General features: G+C 39.4%; 1 protein-coding gene across 6 annotated transcripts; it reads right to left on the reverse strand.

The window, feature by feature from the left end:
- Positions 1–2,036: 2,036 nt before the first annotated feature.
- On the reverse strand, positions 2,037–4,766 carry LOC149531613 (UNC93-like protein 1). 6 transcript variants are annotated; one of them, XM_089810143.1, is made up of 3 exons: positions 4,580–4,766; positions 4,419–4,450; positions 2,037–3,945 (listed from the first exon to the last, which is right to left on the reverse strand). In XM_089810143.1, the coding sequence occupies exon 3, from the start codon at positions 3,756–3,758 to the stop codon at positions 2,370–2,372; it is 1,389 nt and encodes a 462-aa protein (XP_089666269.1). In that variant the 5' UTR covers positions 3,759–3,945; positions 4,419–4,450; positions 4,580–4,766; the 3' UTR covers positions 2,037–2,369. The 6 variants fall into 6 exon arrangements, with proteins under 6 accessions (XP_089666269.1, XP_089666267.1, XP_089666270.1 ...); XM_089810141.1 differs by having other exon boundaries at positions 2,037–3,948; XM_089810144.1 differs by having other exon boundaries at positions 2,037–3,948; positions 4,659–4,740.
- Positions 4,767–19,089: the final 14,323 nt, after the last annotated feature.

The following is a 19,089-nucleotide window of genomic DNA, read 5'->3' on the forward strand; positions in this document are numbered from 1 at the left end:
CCCTAATTCTAACCCTAACCCTAACTCTAACTCTAACTCTTCTTGTAAGCCTAACCCTAACATTAACCCTAACCCTAACTCTAACTTTAAACCTACCCCTAATCCTAACCATAATACTATATATAACTCCAATCCTAACCGTAACCCTAATTCTAATCCTAATCCCAACCCTAACTCTAACCCTAATACTAATTTTAACCCTAACCCCAACTCTATCTCTAAACTTAACTCTAACTTTGACTTGAACCCTAACTCTAACTCTAATTCTAACCCTAACCCTAGCCCTAACCCTATCCCCAATTCTAACCCTAATGCTAACTCTAACTCTAACTCTAACCCTTATTCTAAATCTAATTCTAACTCTAACTCTAACTCTAACTCTTATTATAAATCTAACCCTAACCCTAACTGTATTTGTAACTCTAATTCTAACCCTCGCCCTAATTCTTACCCTTACCCTAACCCTAACTCTAATGCTAACTCTAATCCTAACTATATTTGTAACCCTAATTCTAACCCTAACCCTAATCCTAACTCTAAGTCTAATTGTAAACCTAACCCTAACCCTAACTCGAACCCTAATTGTAACTCTAACCCTAACCCTAACTCTAGCTCTAATTGTAACCCTAACCCTAAATCTAACCCTAACTCTAATTCAAACCCTATCCATCACCCTAATTTTAATCCTAATGCTAACCCTAACTCTAACTCTAACCCTAACCCTAACCTTAACACTAACCTTAACCTTAATTCTAACCTTAACTCTAACTTTAACCCTAACCCTTACCTTAACACTAACCTTAACCATAAACATAACTCTACCCCTAACTCTAACCCTAAATCTAACTCTACCATAATTGGACTCTAACCATAACCCTAACTCTAACTTTAATCCTGACACAAGCGCTAATCCTAACCATAACTCTAACCTTAACCTTGACTCAAACCCTAACCCTAACCCTAACCCTAGCTCTATTATAACCCAAACCCATACCATAACCATAACTCTAACCCTAACCTTAACCATGAGCATAACTCTAACCCTAACCTTAGCCATAAATATAACTCTACCATAACTCTAACCCTAAATCTGACTCTACCATAATTGGACTCTAACCCTAACCCTAACCCTAACTTTAATCCTAACTCAAACCCTAACCTTAACCCTAACTCTAACCTTAACCCTGGCTGAAGCCTAACCCTAACCCTAACTATAACCATAACACTAACCCTAACCTTAACCATGAGCATAACTCTAACCTTAACCATAAACATACTTCCACCCCTAACTCTAACCCTAATTCTAACTCTACCATAATTGGACTCTAACCCTAACCCTAACCCTAACTTTAATCTTGACTCAAAACCTAACCCTAACTCTAACCTTAACCCTGGCTCAAACCCTAACCCTAACCCTAACGATTACCTTAACCATGACCATAACTCTAATCTTAACCTTAACCATAAACATAACTCTAATCCGAACCTTTACCATAAACATAACTCTAATCTGAACCTTTACCATAACTCTAACAATAACCATAACCATAACTCTAACCCTAACCTTAACCATAACTCAAACCCTAACCCTAACCCTAATCATATATCTACGTTTGACTCTAACCCTAATGCTAACCCTAACCCTAACCATATATCTACGTTTGATTGTAACATTTTACACTACAATATCCCAAAAAAATAAAAAATAAAAAATCTAAATTAAACTTCATATATAAAATTTTAAAAAAATGTTTTGAAGCTCATAATTTTATAGTAACTTTATACAACTCTAATTAAAAATTAATTATGAATTTTATAATAACCTTATCAAAACATAAATAAAAAGTAAATGTTTTTTCTATTGCACTGCCACTGCCACTAGCTTATATATACCTATAGATACATTAGGCTGAGAGTAATCATTCTCGATGTAATGTATATATAGGTATATATAAGCTAACTTATTAAAATGACACTTACTAAATGGACGAGTGAAATGTCATAACAACCATTCAAATAAAGACGTGTACAAAGTATTCCAAAATGCTTAAAGCGCACAGATTTGCATTCAAGTTTAAAAAATCTCCAATCTAACGGAATGATCACTTCTGTCCTATTTCACTCACACAATTTTGCAAACAAAAACCAAGATGAGCATATTTCTACAGCGTTCCTCTTGAAAACCAGATCAGGAAACCCGGAGGAATATCAGAACATGGTGACAGATTAACCGCAAAGTACTGGAAAAACCTAATCAATTCAAACCAAGGTTTGCATTACGACTTCTTTCACGATTTAGTAGATTGCATTAAATGCATGATCTCCATTACTTTCACTAGCCTGTGAGGAGACGCGAATTTTCCTTGCAACTACATTTGCATGATGCCCTTTGATTTTTCATTTTCATTATCCCCGCCCGCTCCAAAATCAGTTGCATCAGTAGGTTTCTTATCATGAACGGCCAAGGCAACAAGAATAAGTAGAAGGGGATAGCTGATGGAGGTGAGACACCAGTTGATCACTAGTTCTGCCATTGGAGAAGTATTATGTGAATCCACCTGCCAAGCTACAGCTGCTCCTGCACTTTGTACACCTTTGTAGAATCCACTGTACCTACTTAGGGTTTGTGAGTCATCAGCAAGAGCTCCAATCATCCAATACACCAGAGTTTGAAAGATGGCATCCAGAAGACCATAAGAGAAGTAGAGGAGAAAAGGACCAGCAAAAGAGCCCCCAGAGTCCTTGAAATCCAGATTAGGTTTGTCCCCATTGTATTTCAACTGATTGGCAAGCCCCCCACCCCATATGGCAGTCCCAAGCAAGGCAACAACACACACACCCATGTATCCCCTTTTCTTCCTGCTCTGAGAACCATGGTCAAGAAGGTACCCTATTCCTATAGATCCTATCATTTGGGCAGCCCAGTAGAATATATTGTTGAATCCCTTTGTTCTTATTGTGAAAAGCTTACCATTAACATTGTTGAATTGGTAGGTGTAGAAGAAGTTACTAGCCCAAGAGGCAGGAACAAGCAGCAGCATCTTCCAATTCGTAAACAGCTTGAGAACCTCCAGAGACTCTGTTCTTGGATTGGAATACTTCAACAAGGTTGCCCTAGTTCCATCATTCCTGACTACTTTATGAGGTGGAAGAAGGGCTAACGTCAGAAAAGTACCTACAGCCATGAAGCACATGAATCCAATGTATGTTCCATCATTCACATTCCCTGCTTTCTTGTGGTAATTTGATAGAAAGGGGATGAAACCACCAATCACACCTCCAAGATTGAAGATGCTCCAAAAGATAGAGATGTATTTGCCCTTCTTGTCTTCACTAGGGTATGATGTCATGATAGCCCCTTGCCCTGCCCAAAGCAGCCCTGCTCCAATACCCAGAAGTGCCCCAGCAATTATAGCAAACAACTCATGCTGGAAATGGTTGTAATAGAGAAATGATCCAGCATAGAGCACATAGGTGGAGCACCCTGCAAAAAGGGTCATATGAGGCCCTAGGAGGTTGAATATCCCCCCACCAAGTATTCCAAACACTGCAAATGTTGTGTAAAGAGCAGTGTTGGCATTGTTGGCTGCATCTGGATTCACTTGTCCTCCACCTCCCATACCACTGAGAGCATTGAACATGCCAGGACAGCAGAAACAGATCAATCCAATCAGGACCACCTGAACAATGGGCGAATTATAGCGAAACCGTCTGCTAGGAATCTCTACAGGTAATTTCCCTTCATTAGACACACCCATGATTGAAATCAAATCTTCTCACACCAAGCTGCAAGAACAGATAACAGATAATGCCCAACAGATTTTTGGATACCCTCACTTAGGGTTACAGAACAGAGAAACAAGGATTCTTCAGCCTCAACATATAGATTAATGCGAAGGACAACCCAGTGCAGGAATAAGGTTCACCTGGCGTCTCCCAGTAAAACTGCTGCACAGTTTGCAAAAAGAATGAAGAGAAAACATAAGATCATTACAGAAATGAAAATCAGGTCCATCAGATTTCCACAATCCATATTTATGTACATATTTTTTTTGGGATTGATTGTGTAAATATTTTTTTAGCACCAACGTTTCCCATCATGTAACATGGCATCCTGATGATAAAAACATTGGTGCTAAAAAACTATTTACACAATCAATCCCAGATAGAATATATACAGCAATGAAAACCCTAGCATACCCATTTGTAGATAATTCCATGGATTCTTTCTAATTTAGTTCAGATAGTAACTTGAACTGATGGCAGAGAGTGGCCAATGGAAGAGAAGAAACTATAAAATCTAAAACAGTTGAAATTTAGTATCTACTGAATCTCGAAAAGTGTCGAAATGGAGTAAAGCTTAAAATAAGCAAAACGTTGCATAAAAAAAAAAACGAAATTCAGGTGAATGCTCAAACCTCTGACGCAGCCACTCTTGTCACAGCGAAAACTGCGATATTTGTCAGAAGAAGATTAATAAAAAAGATTTTTGAATACCTACACCAAATTGCGGAAAAGATAACAACTGTAACTAGGTCGAGTTACAGTTATTACAGAAGAAATGGGGATCTCTGATTACCTTGAAATCCCCAAACTGCTAAATTGGATCGAGGAATCTAGCAATATGTGCAGGAATTTAATGAATTCCTTAAACGAACCTGGGTAGTAATGATCGAATCTTACACATTTTAAGGAAAGACTTTATCCATTGTGCGTATGAAGATGCAATTATATCATGGTCAGGCGGAGATTCAAACCCAACTTCAAAGATTCTCTCTAGATAAGAAATAATTTAAGATTGACAGCAACGTGCATTTTTATGGACTTTTCAGCGGCCCCTCTTTAGGGCCCGTTTGGGTCGTGGATTTGAGCAAGAATTAGAATTCGAAATTCCAAAAAATTCACAATCTATTGTTTGGGTCTGCAAAACATGAATTAGAATTAGAGAAAAATAGAATTTCGTATCCTCATTTATCCCCCAATTCAAGAATTTGGTCTTCCTTCCAAATAGTTGGTATTGCTCAAATACCCATTTTAATTCTAATTTTGAGAAAACAAGCAGTCCAAATTAATTGAAATAAACTTTTATTTGATGTCCGCCAAGACCTATTTGTTTTCGCGCTCAGTTTTGATCTGCTAATATTGTCATTGCCGATTTTGCCTCTCCGTCCCATTTTCTCCATCGCTGAGGAAAAATATTAATGGACTTTTTGTCTTCACATTCTGGTCTTGGGCATCTTTCATCATTATTGTCTCTACAGCCTCCAACCCTACTTTATAGGTAGTTCCCAAGCGAGGCCTCCACTAAAGAAGGCGATCTACAACACGTTTCAAATTTTCCATCTCTAACACTTTATCTGCATAATCGTCAAATAGAACTATAGATACACAATCATTAGAAACTATCCTAAGGTGGGCTTGTATAAATTTCAGAATAGCTTCATATACACATCCAAGCCTATGGTTATGGCCATTAAACTTTGGCAGAATGGGTGTGATGTCTGAGTCTTCCATCGAGCCTAATATGTCTATGGTAAATATGACATGGTAAGGAAGATTCTTAGAATGATAATAATAAATAAAATGATTTAAGAATCATGAATGTGTAAGGTACATTTAATCATATTTTAAATCAAGCTAAAATGATGTATTAAAAATATATTTCATTCATGTTGAAAAATGTAAACAAATAAATTTTCATATTCTGGCCAGTATTCCAATTTCTGAGATGTGCAACCAAACAACAGTTATGTGTATTCTCATAATGAATTTTCGATGAACCAAACGGTCCCAAATCAAATCCTCAAAACAGTAATCTGGATTTCAAGTTCTAGAATCCCAAATCAAGAATTCCGAATGCCAATTCTCAAATCATATTCGAGAAACCAAACGGACCCTTATGTTACGTAAAAAGTTGAAAACCTGGCTGGATATCAATATCTCTATTTATGAACTGATCACGGAAGGTTCTATATTGTACTACAGATTAGATTAGATAATATTTTAGTAAACTTATTTACAAATTATAATTAAGAATATATAAATATCAAGTAACCAAAGAATCTTAGCAATGAATCTTATCAATGTAGTAAAAGCTACATTTGTTTCTATTATATTGGATTTAGGGATGTATTTAAACAATAAAAATATTCCTCCCCACTTTTGCATTCATTGAAATGTGGTTATGTGTATTCTATTTGTCACTAGATATAAGTTCTACCACAACGTACGACACACACACACACACACACACACACACACACACACACACATATATATAAAGAATGTTCTCACAAAGGATGTTCTAGTGATTTTTTGTATAGGGATATCGATAAGTGAGTGCTGGATGGGGTGATAGAAAAAGGAGTTTAGGCGATATTTGGGGATAGAAAGGAGGGATGGAGTGGATATAACCTACAAAATAGTTTTGGGGTTGGAAAGATGAGATAAAAATTGAAAGATAAAGATAAAGATAAATGATAAAGATAAAGGAAGTGATATAATATAGAGAGAGGATAAATGAAGAAGTGTATGAGAAAGGTAGAGAGAGAGAGAGAGAGAGAGAGAGAGAGAGAGAGAGAGAGAGAGAGATAGATAGAAATGAAGAAAAGAAAATGAGGAATAAGAATGTGTCAGAGTGAAAGGGATATGAAGCTAGATATAGAGGGAGAAAGATATATAAAAGAAATAAACGGATGTCTCTATTGGAAATATAGGATAGGCTAGGTTATTGAGAGGGGAGGGGTGAATTAGGGACCAATAGAACTTATTCTTATTTCATCAATTAATCTTTTGTATATATTCTGATCTAATTGCATGCATGAAAAATTGAAAGCATTAGAATATTCATAACACTTTGACACAAAATATGGTGACTCAGAAACCTTCCAATTAGAAAGTAAAATTGGGTGCGGATGATACCCACAAGCTTTAGTACTACAGTATAAAGTTGGTCGGTTAAGGCTTACAATTGATCACTTCTGAATATCTACCCTGTTAGGAGCAATAAGGACTGCTAGGTCCACCTTGTTAAAGGATTTACAAAACATACAATGAAGTATGCACTTGGTAAAGAGATTTGCAAAAGACTATTAAGTCTACCTTGTGAAAGGATTTAACTATTCCACCTGTTAGGATGAACCAGTGGTTGATTTCTGATCAGTAACTCTGATTTGCTGATTGAGATTCCTTTAAAGTGTAATAATCACCCTGTTGTGATAGATAAATCTTTTATGCTCCTTATACTGCTTGTAGGGTTCTTAATTCACACTTTTGCTCTTATGATATCTCACATACATATTTCTGTCTTTTAGCTGTGATACAATATATTTCATATATACCAATCCAAATTACAATTCAATCAAAGTCGGCTACAATACAAGTTTCACCAAAATACACAAAGTCGGCTCAACTACTGGCACTCGGGTTCTGAAGATAAACTCGATGAGGTTCTAACACTTGAAAACCATTGTCAACATTCAACATCACCACGTTTTCAATAGACATAGAAGCTTGGTTCATGTACTAATCACTTTCAACCAGTTTGAACTCGGTCAACACTAGTGACTCGATGAATATTGTGAAACTCAACATATTAATTGAATCACTTGGTTGACACTACATGGCTCAGTCAATACGAACACTACGAGCTTGGTATAAACTATAAACTAAATCACTTGGTTGACACTTCCTAGCTTGGTCAACATTGGATTCACATCACTGATATGTGCACTTGATAAACACTGGAGCCCATGGTTGACACTATACAAGTCGGTTAATACTATGAAGCTCGGCTTGTACTGTTACTTATCAACTCGGTAAATACTGCTTAGTGTGAATTGAATATTGATTCTAAAACTCGGTAGCAACTGTAGAAATTGATAGAACTTGGATTACTTGATTAACATTGTAAACTGCAAGATAAACTTAGTAGATGCTAACCATTTGACTAAGTGTGAGTCACTAATAAACAAACTTGACCATAATGTCAACAATTTGCCCCTTTTGCATTAGTGACAAAATCACTTATCAATAAAAAATTAAATTCTAAATTTATTAATTCCAAAACATTATTTTTTCTCCGTCCTATGTCTTCAACTCGATAACATACTCTATTTTTGAGATTTTTCAAATTTTCTTTTGTAAGAGATGTTTTCTGATTAACTATACATGTATCTATATAATATTATGCTACTCCCCCATACATATATCATATATTATACTTTACTCACTATATACATATATCTCATATCTTTATTTTCTCCTTGTACCTTCAAAATCAATTCCATTGTCTTGTCCTAATTTTCCTGTAACACCTTGGTAGCATGCAATGCAATCTGTACATCTACTGATAACTCTATCATGTGATCAGCTATGGAGAAGTTGTTATCATGGATGAGAGTTTTGGCATCTGCAATGGGTAAGTGCACCAAGTTGTGCCAAAAGGGGGGTATAAGTGGACACCTTTTATATGATATTAGCAATTTCTGAACTTGAACAAAAATTTGAAGATAGTTACACTCAAAATTTTAAGATATGACAAAAATAAAAGTAGTAGTCCTTTGAATCTAGTTTCTAAACTACTTTCTTTTCCAAAATGGTTTAATTTTAAGTCCTCAATAAAGGGAGCCATAGAAAGTGGTACAATTTATTCAGAAAAAAATACCATAGTACAAAGTGTGGCCTCCCTAAAATTTTGACCTTTTTTTTTTTGAAATTCTTTAATCACTCTGGTCAAAAGTTACCTAATATAGTGTAGTTTATCTCAAAATTTTTGGGTAATTTTATAATGTGTACTTTTTTTAATGAATTTTTTAATTGGGCACATCCCAAAAATGTGAAATATCTGTGTGCTCCCCCTAGAAATGATTGAAAACTAATCTAAAATAAAAAAACTTCTTTTTTTCAAAGTGTGTAGAATGGAGTCTAATTTCTAAATTACTAAGTTGTTGTGGAATTCGATGAACAAATTAAAATTTACAGCCCAATTAGTACATGTTGATTTTTGACCAAAAAAAATGGGCATAAATTCAAAAGAAGTTATAGTTGAAAGGCTTGAAATAGTTCAAATAAAAAATAAATTATATGGTTATATATCTAACACAAAGACCTACAATGTCATATAACCTGATTTTATTAATGCTCAACTACGAGGAAACTTGAAGAGGAGCACACAAGAAAAATAAATTATTTTTTGTATGTTTGCAGCAAAACATGTCTTAGACTAGTTTAGAGACTCCAAACCTTTGGGTTGGATCCCCAAGGAAAAACCAAGCCTTAGGATTGGTAGAATGCAAAGCTTTGAATAGTGTGCGCACTATAGCACACACGTGCTATTTAAAGGTTTTTTAAATTTTGATCTTAATAGTGTGTACACACTTTAATGTGCGCGCACTACCGAGACCTAAATGGTAGAGCGAGAGTGAGAGAGAGAGGAGAAGGCGGATGGGAGTGTGTGTGTGTGTGTGAGAGAGAGAGAGAGAGAGAGTAGGGGATGGGAGAGGGGAGAGAGAGAGTAGGGGATAGGAGAGAGAGGAAGTGTGTGAGAGAGAGTAGGGGGTGGTAGAGAGAGAGAGAGAGTAGGGGATGGGAGAGAAAGAGAGTGAGAGTAGGGGATGGTAGAGAGGGAGAGAGAAAGAGAGAGAGAGAGTAGGCAATGGGAGAGGGATTGGGAGAGGGGGGGGGGGGAGAGAGAGAGAGAGAGAGAGAGAGAGTAGGGAATGGGAGAGGAGAGAGAGGGGGGATGGGAGTGTGTGTCAAAGAGAGAGAGTATCCTAAGAGAGAGAGTGAGAGAGAGAGAGTAGGTGGTGGGAGATGGAGTGGGAGAGGAAGAGAGAGAGGGGGATGGGAGTGTGTATAAGAGAGAGAGTAGGGGATGGGAGAGAGTGTGAGATTGTGAGAGAGAGAGTGGGAGTGACAGAGAGAGAGAGTATGGGATGAGAGAGAGAGATTGAGAGTAGGGGATGGGAGAGAGAGAGAGAGGAGGAGGAGGATGAGAGTGTGTGTGTGAGAGAGAAAGGGATGGAAGATGAGAGAGAGAGAAAAAGAGGGGGGATGAGAGTGTGTGTGTGTGAAAGAGAGAATATGGGATGGGAGAGGGGAGAGAGAGTAGGGGATGGGAGAGAGAGAGAGTAGGTGATGGGAGAGAGAGTGGGAGAGAAAGAGAGGGGGGATGGGAGTGTCTGTAAGAGAGAGTAGGGGATGGGAGAGAGTGTGAAAGTGTGAGAGTAGGGAATGAGAGAGAGAGAGAGATCTAGAGAGTAGGGGATGGGAGAGGAGAGAGAGAGAGGGGAGATGGGAGTGTCTCTCTGTGAAAGAGAGAGAGTAGGGGATGGGAGAGGGGAGAGAGAGAAAATATAACCCGAGAGAGAGAGTAGGGGATGGGAGAGAGAGAGTAGGTGGTGGGAGAGGGAGTGGGAGGGGGAGAGAGAGAGGGGGATGGGAGTGTGTGTGAGAGATCTAGAGAGTAGGGGATGTGAGAGGAGAGAGAGGGGGGATGGGAGTGTGTTTCTATGAAAGAGAGAAAGGGATGGGAGAGGGGAGAGAGATCGTAGCCTAAGAGAGAGAAGAGGGGATGGGAGATAGAGAGTGAGAGAGAGAGTAGGTGGTGGGAGAGAGAGAGAGAGAGAGGGGGGGAATGAGAGTGTGTGTAAGAGAGAGAATAGGGAATGGGAGAGAGTGTGAGACTGTGAGAGAGAGTAGGGGGTGGTAGAGAGAGAGAGAGTGCAGGATGGGAGAGAGAGAGTGAGAGAGAGAGTAGGCGATGGGAAAGGGAGTGGGAGAGGGAGAGCGATAGAGAGAGAGAGAGAGACTAGGGGATGGGAGAGAGAGTGAGAGAGAGAGAGAGAGTAGGTGGTGGGAGAGGGAGAGAGTGAGAGAGGGGGATGGGCGTGTGTGTAAGAGAGAGAATAGGGGATGGGAGAGAGTGTGAGAGAGTAGGGGGTGGTAGAGAGAGAGTATAGGATGGGAGAGAGAGAGTGATAGAGAGTAGGTGGTGGGAGAGGGAGAGGGAGAGGGAGAGGGGGAGAGAGAGAGAGAGGAGAATGAGAGTATGTGAGAGAGAGAGAGTAGGGGATGGGAGAGGAGAGAGAGAGAGGGGGATGAGAGAGTGTGTGTCTGAGAAAGAGAGAGTAGGGGATGGGAGAGAGTGTGAGAGTGTGAGAGAGAGTAGGGGTGGCACATAGAGAGAGAGAGAGAGAGAGAGAGAGAGAGAGAGAGAGAGAGTATAGGATGGGAGAGAGAGTGAGAGTAGGGGATGGGAGAGAGAGAGCAGAGAGGGAGAGAGTGAGAGTGAGAGAGAGAGTGAGAGAGAGAGAGTAGGCTGTGGGAGAGGGAGAGCGAGTGAGAGAGAGAGTAGGCAGTGAGAGAGGGAGTGGGAGAGGGAGAGTGAGAGAGAGTAGGGGATGGGAGAGAGTGAGTGAGAGAGAGAGTAGGTAGTGTGAGAGGGAGTGGGAGAGTGAGAGCGAGAGACAGAGTAGGGGATGGGAGAGAGAGTAGGCAATGGGAGAGGGAGTGGGAGAGAGAGAGATAGATAGAGAGAGACTAGCGGTGGGAGGGGGAGTAGGAGAGGGAGAGTGAGAGAGAGAGAGGGGGGATAGGAGTATGTGAGAGAGAGAGAGAGAGAGTGAGAGAGAGAGAGAGTAGGGGATGGGAGAGAAAGAGTGAGAGAGAGAGTAGGTGGTGGGAGAGAGAGAGAGAGAGAGAGAGAGAGAGAGAGAGAGAGAGAGTAGGGGATGAGAGAGAGTATGCATTGGGAGAGGGAGTGGGATAGAGAGAGAGAGAGTAGCAGTGGGAGAGGGAGTGTGAGAAGGAGAGAAAGAGAGAGAGTGAGATGGGAGTGTGTGTGTGTGTGTGTGTGTGTGTGTGAGAGAGAGAGAGAGAGAGAGAGAGAGAGAGAGAGTAGGAGATGGTAGAGAGAGTGAGAGAGAGAGAGAGTAGGGGATGGGAGAGGAGAGAGAGCAAGAGAGAGTAGGGGATGGGAGAGAGAGTGAGAGAGAGAGTAGGGGATGGGAGAGGAGAGAGAGCGAGAGAGAGTAGGGGATGGGAGAGAGAGTAGGTAGTGGGAGAGAGAGTGAGAGAGAGAGTAGGCAATGGGAGAGAGAGTGGAAGAAGGAGATATATAGAGAGAGAGTAGTGGTGGGAGAGAGAGTGTGAGAGGGAGAGTGTGAGAGAGAGGGGGATGGGAGTGTGTGTGTGTGTGTGTGAGAGAGAGAGAGAGAGAGAGAGTAGAGAATGGGAGAGAGAGCGAGAGAGAGAGAGTAGGGGATGGGAGAGGAGAGAGAGAGCAAGAGAGTAGGGGATATGAGAGAAGAGAGAGAGAGTAGGGTATGGGAGAGAGAGAGAGAGAGAGAGAGAGAGAGAGTAGGGGATGAGGGAGAGAGAGTGAGAGAGTAGGCAATGGGAGAGAGAGATAGATAGAGAGAGAGGGAGTAAGGGATGGGAGAGGAGAGAGAGAGCAAGATAGAGTAGGGGATGGGAGAGGAGAGAGAGTGAGAGAGAGAGTAGGGGATGGGAGAGAGAGTGGGAGAGGGAGTAGGTAGTGGGAGAGGGAGATAGATAGAAAGAGAAAGGGATGGGATAAGAGAGAGTGAGAGAGAGTAGGGGATGGGAGAGGAGAGAGAGAGTGAGAGAGAGTAGGGGACGGGAGAGGATTGAGAGAGTGAGAGAGAGTAGGGAGAGAGAGTAGAGGATGGGGGATGGTGGGATAGGGAGAGATTATTCTTCACATAGTGTGTATGCACTATAGTGCGTAAGTGCTTTATAGGGCGTATGTGTTATAGTGCGTACAAACTATATGAGAACACCAAAAAATGGTCATAATGAAAGTTTGGTTCCCTTCTGATCCATATTCTGCTTTTTGTCTATTGTGCATTCTATAGTTCCAACAAAAAACATAGGTTTCAAGCTATTGGAAGTTAGCAAACACTATTTGAAGGCTTTTGGAATATTATTTCTATATAAAAGGTTAGTGCAATCCTTTTTAAATATTCTTTGTTGTTATATAGAAACAAAATTGATTATAATTTGACATGTTGTTTGATATATAGTGAATTCATTGAAATTTGTATGTTTGAATAAATTGTTATTTGGAAATGGTTAGAAATTTGAAAAGTTGTTTAATATATATTGTATATTCATTGAAATAATTATAATTTGTATATGTATTTGAATGATTTGTAATTTAAAAATTGTAAGTAATTCAGATATTTGAATAATTTGAGATATAGAAATCATCATCATGTCAAGGAAGAAATCAAAAAATCAAACAACGGAAGAGAGGGAGAGAGATTTGGTAATTAAAAGAGATAAAATGAAACTACTATATGAACAAAAAAAATTACAAAGCAATAATGAAGAATTGACTTTCGAAGAGGAACAAGAACCATTGATACAAAGAAACAAAGAGGAATAATTGGAAAGACAAAGAGAACGAATGAGACTGTTACGCTCAAGAAGGCAATTGAATTGTGAAGCTACACCATCTTCAAATGCTAGAGTCATATCATCATCTCATGTTGAAGAGACACTAATTTGTAGATCCAACAATGTACACACTCCATTATGTCATGTTGAAGGCACAACATCAACATATCAAGTAGGTGATATTCCATCTTTTGCATTTTATTGCCAAGGCACATCATCTTCAGTTCAAGGTACACAAAGCACTCAACCTTATGTTGATGTTCAAAATGTTGAGAAAATGGAAGAGATTATAACGCCTTCTAGAATTCATTTTAGAAGACTAAAATATTTGATTGATATTGATACTAACATTTTGAAATCAATGCCTGACAAGATTAGCAAGTGTACTTGTCAAAGAAAAGTTAATCATATGTGGAGATTATTCTTTGAAGAATTAAATATTATAGGTCAATGCCAATTATTTGTTGAAATGATGAGAAATTTGAAATTTAGGCCTATCATGAAGATTCTTGGGCTAAGAACGATGGATGATTCAAATGAAAAAAGAATTGTAAAGAATATAATGAGTGCTTATGACAAAGTGGGTTCTAAATCACACACCAAAGATAGTAATATCACAAAATGAGTACTTACATCGACAATAGTAAGTACCCAAATGAAGAAAGCTCGACTCATGAGAAAGACAAGAAAAACATTGAAAATCGATAGAGGTATTCTAAGGAGAGCCATGCTAAGGCATGAGAGATTGGAAGATCCAACAAAAAATGAGTTATGGACATTTAGCGGTAGACTACCATGAAAGGATAAAGAAATTAGTGATATTGAAACTTGTAGTGTTGGCCAGTACAAAGTTGCCAACTATAAATATCCCTTACCATTTGTCATGGGATCAAATTGTGTATTCTATTAGCTCTGGGAGGCCAGGTAAACCCTAGCCCCAAGCTCATCTTGTCCTATTGAGTGCTCGAACGTTCTCGGGCACGTCGAACTAAAATGTCCCTAAGAGTCACTAAATGCATAGGGCAATGATCTTTGATGGAGTATATCTTAGAGCTCATGCAAGGTATAAATGTAATTCTAGGTGCTATAGGACTGTGTTGCAGAGACCTACAATGACCTCTCTCACTTTTTGGAGATCTTACTCCATTTTGATTTTGTGATGCCATCTCGGCTGATGCTAAAACTTGTAGTGTTGGTCAATACAAAGCTGCCAATTGCCAAATCAACCTCTTTGTTCATTGTGGGATCAGACTATACATTCTGTTAGCTCTAGGTGGCTAAGTAAACCTAGCCCCAAGCTTGTCCCATCTCGTTGAGTGCTCGAACGTTCTTGGGCACATCGAACTGAAACATCCCTAAGTCATTAAATGCATAGGGAAATATTTTTGATGGGGTATATCTTGGAGCTCGTGTAAGCTATGGATGTGATTTTTGGTGCTATATGACCGTGTTGCAGAGACCTACAATAACCTCTCTCACTTTTTAGAGATCTTACTCTATTTTGATTTTGCGACACCATCTCGGGTGATGCTAAAACTTGTAGTGTTGGCTAGTACAAAGTTGCCAATTGCTAAATCTCCCTCACCATTCATCATGGGATCAAATTGTCTATTCTATTAGCTTTAGGTGGTGAGGTAAACCCTAGTCCTAATCTCATCCCATCTAGTTGAGCACTCGAATGTTCTCGGGCATGCCAAACTAAAACGTCCCTAAGAGTCACTAAATGCATAGGGAAATGATCTTTGATGGGCCATATCTCGGAGCTCGTGTGAGGTATGGATGTGATTCTAGGTGCTATAGGACCATGTTGTAGAGACCTACAATAACCTCTCTCACCTTTTGGAGATATTAATCTATTTTGATTTTGTGACGCCATCTCAGGTGATGTTGAAACTTGTAGTGTTGGCTAGTACAAAGTTGCCAACTGCCAAATCTCCCTCACTATTTATCATGGGACCAAACTATCTATTCTATTAACTCTAGGTGGCCAGGTAAAACCTAGCCCCAAGCTTGTCCTATCTCATTTAGTGCTCAAACATTCTCAGCCATGCCAAACCAAAATGTCCCTAAGAGTCACTAAATACCATAGGGTAGTGATCTTTGACAGGGCATATCTTGGAGCTCGTGCAAGGTATGGATGGAATTTTAGGTGCTATAGGACCATGTTGCAAAGACTTACAATAACCTCTCTCACTTTTTAGAGATCTTACTCTGTTTTGATTTTGCGATGCCATCTTGGGTGATGCTGAAACTTGTAGTATTGGCCAGTACAAAGTTACCAACTGCCAAATCTCTCTCACTATTTGTCATGTGATCAAACTATCTATTCTATTAGCTCCAAGTGGCCGGATAAACCCTAGCCCCAAGCTTGTGTTGTCCTATTGAGCACTTGAATATTCTTAGGCATGTCAAACTGAAACATCCCGTAGAGTCACCAAATGTCATAAGGTAGCAATCTTTGATGGGGCATATCTTAGAGCTCGTGCAAGATATGGATGTAATTTTTGATGCTATAGGACCATGTTGTAGAGACCTACAATAACCTCTCTCACTTTTTGGAGATATTACTCTCTTTTGATTTTGCAATGCCATCTCGGATGATGGTGTAACTTGTAGTGTTGGCCAGTACAAAGTTGCCAACTACCAAAACTCCCTCATCGTTCATTGTGGGATCAAACTATCTATTCTGTTCACTCCAGGTGGCTGGGTAAACCCTATCCCCAAGCTCGTCCCATCCAATTGAGCACTCGAATGTTCTCAGGCACACCAAATTGAAATATCCCTAAGAGTCACTAAATGCCATAGGGCAACGATCTTTGACGAGGCATATCTCAGAGCTCATGTGAGGTATGGATGTGATTATAGGTGCTATAAGACCACATTGCAGAGACCTACAATAACTTCTCTCTCTTTTTGGGGATTTTTATCTATTTTGATATTGCGATGCCATCTCGGATGATATTGAAACTCATAGTGTTGGCCAGTACAAAGTTGCCAACTGCCAAATCTCCCTCACCATTCATCATGGGATTAAATTGTCTATTTTGTTAGCTCTGGGTGGCTAGGTAAACCCTAGCCCTAACCTCATCCTATCTTGTTGAGCACTCAAATTTTCTCGGGCATGCTGAACTGAATTGTCCCTAAGAGTCACTAAATGCCATAGGGCAGTGATCTTTGATGGGGCATATCTCAGAGCGCGTGCAAGGTATGAATGCAATTCTAGGTGATATAGGACTATGTTGTCGAGACCTACAATAATCTCTCTCTCTCTTTTTGGAGTTTTTAATCAATTTTGATTTTGCAATGCCATCTGAGGTGATGCTAAAACTCGTAGTGTTTGCTAGTACAAAGTTGTCGACTGTTGAATCTTCCTCACTGTTTGTCATGGAATAAAACTATCCTCCGGTGGATGGGTGAACCCTAGCCCCAAACTTGTCATATCTCGTTGAGCGCTCGAACATTCTTAGGTGCTGAATTGAAATGTCCTTAAGAGTCACTAAATGCCATAGGGCAATGATTTTTAACAGGGCATATCTTAGAGCTCGTGCAAGGTATGGATGTGATTCTAGGTGTTATGGGACTTTGTTGTGGAAAGTTACAATAACCTCTCTCGCTTTTTGGAGATTTTACTCCATTTTGATTTTGCGACGCCATCTCAGGTGATGCTGAAACTCATAGTGTTGGTCAGTACAAAGTAACTACCAAATCTTCCTCACCATTCGTCATGGGATCAATCTGTCTATTTCATTAGCTCTAGGAGGCCAAGTTAACCCTAGCCCCAATCTCATCCCATCTCGTTGAGTGCTCAAACATTCTCGAGCATGCCAAACCGAAATGTCCTTAAGAGTCACTAAATGCCATAGGGTAACAATCTTTGACAAGACATATCTCAGAGCTCGTGTGAGGTATGGATGCAATGCTGGATGCTATAGGACCATGTTGCAGATACCTACAATAACCTCTCTCTCTTTTTAGAGATTTTAATCCATTTTAATTTTGCGATGCCATCTTAGGTGATGCTGAAACTTGTAGTGTTGGCTAGTACAAAGTTGCCAATTGTCGAATCTCTCTCACCATTTGTCATGGGATCAAATAGTCTATTCTCTTAGCTCTGAGTGGCTGGGTAAACCCTATCCCCAAGCTCATATTGTCTCATTGAGCACTTGAACATTCTTAGGCATGTTGAACCGAATCATCCCTAAGAGTCACTTAATGCTATAGGGCAACAATCTTTGACTACAATAACCTCTCTTACTTTTTGGAGATCTTACTCCATTTTAATTTTGTGATGCCATCTTGGGTGATGTTGAAACTTGTAGTGTTTGCTAGCACAAAGTTTCCAACTGCTAAATCTACCTCACCATTCATCATGGGATTAAACTATCTATTTTGTTGGCACTAGGTGGTCAGGTAAACCCTAGCTCCAAGCTTGTCCCATCTTTTTGAGTGCTTGAACATTCTCAGGCACACCGAACTGAAACATCCCTAAGAGTGACCATATGCCATAGGGCAGTGATATTTGACGAGGCATATCTCGGAGCTTGTGCGAGGTATGGAAGCAATTCTAGGTGCTATAAGACCATTGTTACAGAGACCTACAATAACCTCTATCACTTTTTGGTGATCTTACTCCATTTTGATTTTGTGATGCCATCTCTGGTGATGCTGAAACTTGTAGTGTTGGCTAGTACAAAGTTGCCAACTGCCAAATCTCTCTCGCCTTTCATTGTGGGATCAAACTGTCTATTTTGTTAGCTCTAGATGGATAGGTAAACACTAGCTCCAAGCTTCTACCATCCCATTGAGGACTCAAACATTCTCATGCATGCCAAAATGCATCATCCCTAAGAGTCACTGAATGCTATAGGGTAGCGATCTTTGACTATGATAATTGGATATGTCATCTCATCCAATGATGGAGACTCATGATAGAACATAAAGGGGTGATCATACACATCATTTTGAACATGTTATTTTTTATGGTCATTAAGCAGTCGTTGTTTGTAAGGTCAAGGAAATTGTGGTCACCTATAAACCCAAGTTGCCTTAGTCCCAACGATTTTTCTTTTTTTGTTGTTTTTGTAAATAAGTTGACTCAATAAGTGTTTTGAGAGTCATTACACCTTATATAGCTGCATGTTATCATTGAATGGAGTTAGTGGAAGATGTTAATTATCTTCTTGGTTGAAACATAACCACTCCCATTTGTGAAGAGTTGTCCAAAAATCAAAAAATTACATGTTGGAAAGAAAATACAATCATAGGATGGTGGAAGATTGTTTTCATTCATATGATGTTAAAGATTCTCTTGGAAGGATGGAATAGATGACAAATTTAAGTTTGTGAGATAGTTATTAGGTGTTCCTTGAAGTGTCTAAGATGTTAGTTTTAAGCAAGAAGTTGATTATATCCATTTCTCAAATTTGTTCATTTTTCTCTTATTGTTTCCCAAGTCTTGAATAGGGAAAGTGATCAAGTAGTTTTGTGAAGTTGGGTAAAAGTTTGTTGAATGTTGTAACGAAGTTAGAAAGATTCTTTGAAGACACTTATGAAGGTGGGAAGATAGTTTTCCTTAAAAGTGTTCTTGCTGGGAATCCACTAGCCTTTGGTGTGAGCATTTTGCATCATTTTGGATGAAATTTATATTAAAATGAAACACATGAAATG

This window comes from Cupressus sempervirens, chromosome 11 (genome assembly GCF_028749045.1).
Source record: "Cupressus sempervirens isolate cs-2001-9-10 chromosome 11, ASM2874904v1, whole genome shotgun sequence".
Taxonomy (NCBI): domain Eukaryota; kingdom Viridiplantae; phylum Streptophyta; class Pinopsida; order Cupressales; family Cupressaceae; genus Cupressus; species Cupressus sempervirens.